Below are 9893 nucleotides of genomic sequence, written 5' to 3'. Positions count from 1 at the left end.
TGAGAATAGGTCATACTGGACTTAATAATACATTGTTTAAAATAAAATGCACATACTGTAGCCAACCAGAAACAGACGATCATGTACTATTTCATTGTAGGAAATACAATACTGAGAGATATCACCTTCTTCAATCGCTAAGGAAGGCAAAACATCATGATATTTCTTTATCAGGTCTCTTAGGGAAAACAGCTGGCAAGATATATGATGACATTATTAAGTTTATAAAAGAAACTGAATTAGTTAAAATAATATAGTTTTTTTTTTCTCCTGCATAATCCTGTACCACACTCCAGTCCAGTCAATGGCGGTAATGCAGCTTTAAGCTGGTTTACCAACCGCCAATAAACACCAAAGAAGAAGAAGAAGAAGTAGTCCTCGCACAATTTGGTTCGCTTTCGCCTCTACATTCTTTTTGTCCCGCTACGGCTACCGTAACCTTCTCAAGGTGGCTGATGGGATTTCAACGATTAGCAACAACAGCGAAATTTCGATTATACATCTATAAAACTCTCTTCATTTCTTTAGTTGTTTAGGTTCTGTGTGTTTAACTTGTGTGGTTGCTAAGCTAGGAAGATTTAGATCGTCCTGTCTTAAGTGAGTGTAAAATTACATAACACTCAAAACATCCTAAAATGGTAGAAAACGGCATGAAGCGAGATTTGGATTTGAGCTAAAAAATATGTCATGTTTTTGGTCACAGAGCCCATGCTGAGTCTCGAACACCGTGAGACAATAGTGATATTGTATTATTGTGGTCATGTTTTGACATTGTGGCGTATAAATGTCCCTACATGGATAGTTAAAGCTGAAATCACCCACAGTGTGGGCACGAAAATGTTCTCAGTATAAAAACAAAAGTAGTCCGTGTATCTGAGTGAGATGCTGGTTACCTGTGTGTTTGCAATAATTAATTTGCAGCGAATGAAGAGTTCTCACTAAGGCAGGCAGAATGGAAGAAAGTGTCACAGTTGTGATCGAAGTGATTGTGATTGTTTCAGGTAGTTGAAGATGACCACAGCGGCAAGGCCAACGTTTGAGCCCGCTCGAGGAGGGCGAGGTAAAGGAGAGGGAGATCTCAGTGCTTTGTCCAAACAGTATTCCAGCAGAGACCTGCCTGGACACACCAAGATCAAATACAGGTGAACATTTTCTGTTCTGTACAGAGATGCACTCATTTCAGAATTTGGTTCTTTTCTCAGAGAGAGAAAAAAACTTTCTTAGATCTGATTCCTGATCTATTTAGCTAAGATTCTTTTGTTCTCCTTTGTTTTAACATTGATCTGTGCAGGGTCAGAAATTAAGGTGGTTTGGTGCAAATATGCCACCGAAAGTGACCAAAATGCACCCAAAATTCAAAATTTAGGGCAAAAAATGCCTCTGCAATCTATTATCCTGTACTTTATATGTAACGTCTGATAAAGATTTCAATATTCTATGATTGTTTTAGTTATATATATATATATATATATATTGTCATCATCACATTTTCAGGGTAAGATGTAATATATTCTTAATCTTGAGAAAATGTGTTAATGAATTGATTAAATTGAAGTATTTGGCATAAACGGATGACACAAAATGACATGAAAAAATGCCTCATAAATGTAAACAAATGCCCCTGAAAATCCAGAGGGAAAATAATACCCCTTAGTGTAAATGTTCAATGACGTGACGCTAATTTATTTTATTTTTTTGTCCAGATTTATTAAATAATTACAAATACATAAAAAATTTGCAGTTCACACAAAACAATTACTTGAATACACCTCTTCTATGACAAACATATTTTCAATTTCTGAGTTCAAAGTCAGAGTTAATTTTATTAAGGTAAACATTTTATGTGGAGTAACCATCCAGAGACAGTAAAAAAAAAACAAAAAAAAAAAACATTCTTTTTAAAAGCTGAAATTTTGTTGGTGTGAGTAGTGCAAAATAATCTTATTTCTTAACAAATATAAGCAGTGGAATAAACGCATTTTAAAATGTGATTAATATTTGAAAAACTTTTGTCCAACAAACTTTTACTATTTATGTTGACATAAAACAGAGAAGACCCCTTTAGACACAACACAGAGTGTGAAGTCATGTGGTGTAACCCTGAGAAAACTTCTTGATTTAAAGAATTCATAATTTTTGTAAAAAAAAAAAAAAAATTACCTTTTAAAAATGTTTGAAAACGTTTTTTGAAATTAACCATTAAGTTGTTTACACTCATGTATTCAAGGTGCAAGAAAAGTACTTCAGTACCTTTCATTTCATGGTTACACCACATGACATTTTTATAATCATTAAATTAATTTTTGTAGAGAATGCTACACATTTCTTAAAATTTATGAAACCATATTGGACACACAGATTACATTTCAACGAACTTCACGTGTTTTAATCTACACTTTTTAAATATTTCTAATTTTTATCACCTTAAACAACCTTATTCATCAATGACCCCAAAGTTAACTTCTGACACTGACCCTTGACATGTTAAGAACTGTTGGGAGTTGGGCTTTCAACTGGGCAGATAAACTAGGTTCAAATTTTTACCTTAAATATTTTCACAATTCAAATGATATTTGATTTTTGTTTTATTTTTTTAAATTGATGTTGTTTCCTTAGTCCACAAGAGGGTGCATTAAATACATAAACCATACAGCAGTTATATTACTGCAAATAACATTCCTGGCTGTTAAAAAAAAAAGAGTATTCCATTTTCAACTAATGTGCATAAAATAAATAATTAAAAAGTTTTAGTCGGTCCATATTTTCAAATGTTAAGTCAAAAGAAAAATAATGGGGGGGAACGCTTCAATAGACAGTTGTGGTGTTACACTTACTGATGCCACAGTATACTACCCCCGACTCAAACTTCATAATAACAGCGAAATACTACATTGTTTTTTATTCATTCAAGTTGTATGTAGAATAGCAATATTCACAGATAGCAGTTGTATTCGGCTGAACTCGGTGGTGAAGCGGCTCAGACTATGAGCCCAGGCCTGAGGCTGTTCAAACAGACGGAACTCAACAGAATGGATCTCGAGATGCACATTTCCAAGTTGAACTTTCCTAACAAAGCATTTAAAAAAACTCATTGCTTAATCTGAGAAATGCTTATTGGTTTTTCTATGTAAACGCATGTTAGATGAACGTCTTTGTTTTTCTTTGTTTTGTTTATTCAGCGTTTCGTGCAGGAATGCTGAATTTTGTTTCGCTGTGTCTAGACTTTTTTAGTGCAAGAATGCGAACGATCTGAAGTCATTGTCAGTGCTTGGCACAAATCTCCTTTTTTCTCCTTTTCTGCATTTTTACTTCTACTCTAGTTTTCTGAATTACTGAAGCTTCCTCTTGAACCATGGCATTGAAACTGCAAATATTGTTGGCTCTTGTATGATAAATTGTTTGTAAAGTTCCTCTTTTGTAAGTCTCTTTGGATAAAAGCGTCTGCCAAGCGATTAAATGTAAATGTATGGCATTTTTGTGGATATTGATGCGCATGTCTCCCCCTCAGGCAGCCCACTCAGGATGTTCCAGAGGAGGTTAGAGCTCGTGACTTCAGACGTGAGCTGGAGGAGAGGGAGAGAGTTGCTGTTAAGAGCAGAGACAGAGGAGCAAGAGGTGAGAGAGAATATGTGTGTTTAATGTATGAATTTTGTTGGGTCAAAGTTTATGTTATAAAAATCAGATGTGTTATAGCCGATTTAAAATTGTAATCGCGATAAATCACATAGTTGTTTGTAGTTAATTGCGATTAATCGCAGATTTTGAAAGTGCTGAAATTTGGCACTATATATACTTATTTTCTTGACTAAATTTATTTATTTCCATCATAAAACAGTATGTAGAAATATATTGCTTTATTAACATTTTCCAAACAAAGCCTTCCACAATGTAAAAATAGAAATGCACTAAAATATTACCAATTTAAGTCACATCAAATGTTTCCCAAAGTTTAAGTGGTAGTTTGACTAATTGACAAAACTAGTCCTCACATAGGTTGAATATTCATTGCAATGGGCATTAAATCTCTTTAATCTTTTAAAGCTCTCATCATTCCACAATATTAATCTGCCGGTAGACTGTGACTATCCGCTTTCCTACAGCAATTGTGAAGCTGCATTCATGATTTGCATCAGAGTGGCAACACCAGCATCCAGCGCCGCTTTGAACTCACCATGCGCCTTACATAGGCTGAAAAATACTTGATTTCTGTTTCAAGTCCCATCTGGGCTTGTTTAGTACATTAAAAGAAGGGCTCTGGCACTGTGGTGTGTGCATCAGTGTAATGACTCCAGGCGGACCACCACACCAGTGTTTATGCTGTATTAACGAGAAATGCGTTAATCGCGATTAAGAAAAATTAACGTTAATTCTGACAGCTCTAGTAATAACCATGATCTATTTCCTTTAGAACACACCACATCCTCCTCCTCTTCATCTTCCTCTTCCAAACGGCCACGTCTGGATCAGATTCCTGCTGCCAACCTGGATGCTGATGACCCCCTCACTGATGTATGCACTCTTATGCAGTCACACACTCACTTAAGTATTTTTGCATGTAGAATGATTTTGATTGCAGTCTGAATGTGTGTGTTTGTGTGGGTTAGGATGAAGATGACTCTGACTCTGGTTCTGACAGTGATGATGACACTGCCGCCCTGCTGGCTGAACTGGAGAAGATCAAAAAGGAGCGAGCTGAGGAACAGGAGAGGAAGGTGAACCTAACTCCCAAATCAGAGCACTCATAGCCAGAGACGGAGCACTTGTATTAAAATAAATGGGAGAAATTGGAACACCCAATATGGCGGATGTAGAAACGGAAAGTCCCGCCTTACATTGTTAAATAACCAGTCACCTTTTAAATACAGACATCGCTCTTCAATCAACTCGAGAACACACATGCGCATTAGGTAGACCAGCTGGGAAAATTTTGTTTTTTAGCATGATCTAAGACAGGGCTCCAGACTGCGACTAAAATGGTCGCAAATGCGACCCAAAAAAATGATTGCGAAAATTTATAATCTAGTCGTCACTGGCGACAGTCAGGATGTGTGCGTTCATATGCGGTTTCGTCAGATATCTTGTGAGTTATTGAATACATCTTTAGAGCGCCAGTGTGTCTTGTTCCGCTTTTCACCCTTTCTGTTGATGATATGAGCTTGCTGGCTGCACGCAACAACAAACACAGCACGAGCCATGATGCCCGATTTGTGAACAAATGACTCTTTTGATCCAGATCTTTATAATGAATCACTCGACAAGAGCTTGTTTGAACTCAGGAGCTCAGGTTAGTAGTTTGAATTCAAGTCATTTTTCAGCGAATCAGCCATCAGTGAGTTCACAACTGGGAGTGTAGACATTTCAAAATAGTAGTCCCATGTGTATTTTGGGCTTGTTTATAATTAAATGTCCCGTGTTATGTACCAAATCTTTTTTTTTTCTTTTTTTTTCTGGTTATTATTCATTGAGATTGGAATAGCACAATAAACTGCATCTGGGATTTCATACAATTTGCACTCTTGTAGTCTTTGTCTGGACCATCTAGTTACAGTAAAGAAAGACTAAGATTTTTTTTTAAATTATATATATATACACTGCCGTTCAAAAGTTTGGGGTCACTTACTCATTCTTTATTATTATTTTTTCTTCACATTTGAGAATAATAGTGAAGTCATCAACACTATGGAATAACAGAAATAGAACTATGGGAATTATGTTGTGACTAAACAAAATCCAAATTAAATCAAAACTGTTATATTTTAGCATCTTCAAAGTGGCCACACTTTGCCTAGAATTTGCAGACATGTACTCTTGACATTTTCTCAACCAACTTCTTGAGGTATCACCTCTATTTTGGGCACTTATTGGCTGCTTTTCTTTATTATTTGGTCCAAGTCATCCAATTCAAAAACTTTTTTAAATGCAATTTTAGTTTTGTAATGAAATAAATTAATATTTTGGCACAATTATATTTTTGTCTACAAAACTAATTTAAAACATTTAAGCATACGCCTTCAGATCAAACTGATTTTTTAAGATCACGTGAAACATTTCAGTCAAGTGACCCCTAATATAGATATGTGTGTATATATATATATATATATATATATATATATATATATATATATTTATTTATTTATTATATATTATTATATAATTTTATTTATTTGTGATGTGAGTTCCAGCTTTTGAGACTTGGGACCATTGAGAGACTCATACACAACTATTGCACAAGGTGCAAACATTCACTGATGCTCAAGAAGGCAACACACTACTATTTGCATATTATATTTTATGTAAATACTGTTATGTAAATTCTGAAGGGCAGTACTAAATAATAAAAAAAATATATATATATATATCTTTTATCTCTTATTTTGTATACATTCTGAAAGGGGTGTGAAAACTTATGAGACAAAATGGGAATGCAAATTTGGGCACTCAACTATACATTATATATATATATATATATATATATATATATATTAAACACTCGATTAATGAGCTATCAGCTGTCTTTTATGTGGCTTTCTATCTTGTTTTGAACAACAATCTAAATCGAGCAATTCTGTGATGTGGCAACTAAAACAGCCATTTGGCTCCTAAATATTTCAGTTTAGGAGCCAATGGCTCCTTGGTCATTTTGTTTAGTCTGGAGCCCTAATCTAAGGGTAAGGAAGCACAATTTATGATACCATAATCGTCTGATTGTCCTTTGATCATAATCTTGACCAACCGTTTTGGAGATTTCTCTCCCCATTCAAGTAGATAGGAGCTGTATTTTATGCCGCTTGTATTCAAAGAAAAAAGCTGGACTGACTTGCCTTCCTTGAAAATTACTTTGTTCATAGCCCTGAAATCAGCTTGATCATATTGAAATTCTTGAGTCATCTGTGTCTGTGTTTGTGTGTGTTTATTGGTCTGTGTGTGAGTTAGGAGCGGGAACAGAAAGCAGAAGAGGAGAGGATACGTATGGAGAACATTCTGAGTGGGAATCCTCTGCTTAATCTGGCAGGCCAACAACAACAAACACAGACCCCGAACACATTTATTGTGAAAAGAAGGTACATGCACATCATGTACAGAATGTTTCTTTTTTTGTTTAGTTTTATTTAATCAGGGTTTTTAACAGTAAAGAAGTTCTTGAAAAATGTAATAATGTCTCACATTGCTTTAAATCGCTGTGAAATGACAATTCATGTAGTTTAAAAATTAAAAATGAAAATGTTTTTTCCCATAATGTACAGCAAAGAATGTCTGTGTATTAGAAGAAATCCCGCCATTACATTTCAGTTGCTGTAAAACATCAATTTACTAAATTTAAAATACATGGAAAACATTTAAAAGCCAAATTTGTATTCATTTAGTGAGAATTAAAGTGTTTTTACCATAAGGCCCTTTTAACCAAAAAGTGCTATGAGGCTGTATCATCAAAGAACAGAGTGCGATCTAGAATGATTTAAATGTATATTTGAATTTCTATTTCTGACAGGTGGGATGATGATGTCGTGTTTAAGAACTGCGCTAAAGGAGTGGATGAGTCTCGTAAAGAGAAACGCTTCATTAATGACACACTGCGGTCTGAATTCCACAAGAAATTCATGGAGAAATACGTTAAATAAGACGTTATGGAATTCTGTTTCAACCATTTTTTCTTCTGTAGTAAATGTTGTTGTCCTTTTTTTAAATAAGTTGTGTGATTACCCTTCTGTAACTGATCTGTAAAAGAAATGTACTTTCAGTAAACAATGAAAAAACTTTCTCATACAGGAAAACAAATTGTGGTTTTTACCAGTTTAAAAATCATCTTAATGTATTTTTACATTGGTTCACACCTTCTTTCACTAACGATTTATTTGATAATCAGGTCAGTATCTTCCCGTTTTTCTGTTTCAAGTGGGAGAGTTTCTGTAAGAATGTCCACTATTCCTGTTTAACCTGATTACATTCATTGAACAAAACCCTTCACATTTTCAGTCTTTTATTGTCCTGGGTCAGAACTGTGCTGTGATTTCTCTTTTTGTGAGTTACTGAAGCAGAGCCGCCCTGATTCAATAGAGCAGTTTTGACCTGAGAAAAACAGAACAAACCTTAATCGTGAGCCACAGAGTCCAGCCTGACCTGCGTCCTTTTACAGCGTCCTTTTTTTAAATTTATTTGTATTTATTTATTCTGCACTCATTGCAGTCTGAGTAGTCATTTTCAGCACACATTATTCCCTCTAGTGTGTGTGTTGGTGTGTGTGGTGTGTGTACTTTTTCACAACAGAGATATTCTCAAAGCAGCTTTACAAAGTAGCAGGCCTAAAACCCCTATAGAGCATACAAGGCAACAGTTTCATAGAAAGTGTCACCCATGTTCAGAATAGACCTCGTGAGGAACCAGTGCCCAGGGCAGACCTGTTCCTCTCTGGCTGGCCTGAATGATTCTTCGAAAGACAAGTTAATGGAACACTGAGAATCTGTTAACGGTTTGTCTAACATTAGTAATCCCAGCCTTGTGGTTTGAAAGAACCAGCCATGATGTGTTTAGATATGCTGATAGCGGACAAACGGTCATTTGAGTTAAAATGTGAGGAATTGAGGGATGGTGGGGACAGCATTAGGTGCCGACTTCTAAAAGTCCTTTAATTACATTTACTCAAGACAGCTACATCAGTCCAACAAAGGTGAGATTGGGGCTAGTTGTCACAGTTTTTACACCAGTGAATATTTCTCATGGTAGGTTTATATTTGAAATCAGTTTCTTTTTTTGGGACATACCTTGAAGTATTTGTCTACAAACAAAAACAAAAAAGGGGATTGTTCTTGCCAAGGAAAAGAGATCTAATTCATTAAATACACATTGATCTTTTGTGACAACATGCCCCAATATTATCTTGTCACACTATAAGGGTAAGTTGTAACAATGGTCCCTGGCTTTTCAACAAAATGTAAACAATAAAACTTTAATGAAACTAATTTTAAAAGTAATGAAACGTTCAGAATGTAAAAGGTAACATTAGAAAATATAAAACAATTACTTTGGCCAACAAATATTGTAATTAATAAAGTTATAACATTTAAAACACTTGTAACAATTTGCCCCAACCTGACATTTATGAAATATACCCTTGTGTGAACAGTTCAGTGGGCTTTTAATTTGGAATTCACAAAAATTATTATAATTTAAGAGGGTTTTTTAACTAGGTGTTCGAAACCAACATACAAAACCACTGCTGAAGAAAACTTTTGTGTATTTGGACTTTTAACTCAAAACTTCATTGTTAACGGAACATAACCCTTTTTACAACTTCCACACATGACAACTAGCATCAGTCTCCCTTTTTTATGTAGTCATAAGTGGGCCACACCTGAGCCACGTTTCTAGGTCAGGCTAGTTCATTTTTAGCTAGCAACTGCACTCAAAAAATAGCTCTTTGGCTGAACTTGATTCAGTCATGGACAGCGGTTCTACGTGTTTGAAATGAGTTTTCTTAACTTAAAATTACTATGTAATCTCAACAAACACTGTAGTAAGAACATAGTGTTGAATTGGGTAAACCCAACAAAATCAGATGTGTTGCTGTAATTCAACAAATCTCTTATTTCTTTATGTACTAACTAGTGAAAGTCAGTGTTAGCATGCTAAATAGTCTACATGCTGGTTGGAAGCACCATAGAGTGTGGTTTAGTAAGAGCAATTGCTCAATGAAGTGAGCAGATAGTATCATGTGCAACCTGTCCTCATAGGAAGCTCAAGCTCAACTCTTCACCATAATAGAAAACACCAACATAACAGAAACTCTTCGAAATCTCAACATGACAAAGAATTAAACACTAACAAGTATACCCCCTTTATATTCATCTTGCACAAAAACACTTAAAATAACACTTAATGTTAACATTTATTAAACC

The 9893-nt window shown here is 35.0% G+C and overlaps 1 protein-coding gene across 1 annotated transcript; it reads left to right on the top strand.

Annotated features, from left to right (window-relative positions):
- The first annotated feature begins 390 nt into the window (after nt 1–390).
- Nucleotides 391–7955, top strand: LOC127427316 (protein CWC15 homolog). Its single transcript, XM_051674862.1, has 7 exons — nt 391–597; nt 1002–1142; nt 3509–3615; nt 4409–4509; nt 4605–4712; nt 6934–7061; nt 7490–7955. The coding sequence occupies exons 2-7, from the start codon at nt 1012–1014 to the stop codon at nt 7617–7619; spliced, it is 705 nt and encodes a 234-aa protein (XP_051530822.1). The 5' UTR covers nt 391–597; nt 1002–1011; the 3' UTR covers nt 7620–7955.
- Nucleotides 7956–9893: the final 1938 nt, after the last annotated feature.

Source organism: Myxocyprinus asiaticus, chromosome 3 (assembly GCF_019703515.2).
Source record: "Myxocyprinus asiaticus isolate MX2 ecotype Aquarium Trade chromosome 3, UBuf_Myxa_2, whole genome shotgun sequence".
In the NCBI taxonomy this organism is placed as follows: domain Eukaryota; kingdom Metazoa; phylum Chordata; class Actinopteri; order Cypriniformes; family Catostomidae; genus Myxocyprinus; species Myxocyprinus asiaticus.
The sequence above is the reverse complement of the archived record's forward strand: the minus strand, read 5'-3'. Positions and strand labels throughout refer to the sequence as shown.

Coding starts and splice junctions, on each gene's coding strand:
- LOC127427316 (XM_051674862.1), top strand. CDS start 1,012: ATGACCACAGCGGCAAGGCCAACGTTTGAGCCCGCTCGAGGAGGGCGA. Junction 3,616..4,408: donor CAGAGACAGAGGAGCAAGAG/GTGAGAGAGAAT, acceptor TATTTCCTTTAG/AACACACCACATCCTCCTCC. Junction 4,713..6,933: donor CTGAGGAACAGGAGAGGAAG/GTGAACCTAACT, acceptor TGTGTGAGTTAG/GAGCGGGAACAGAAAGCAGA.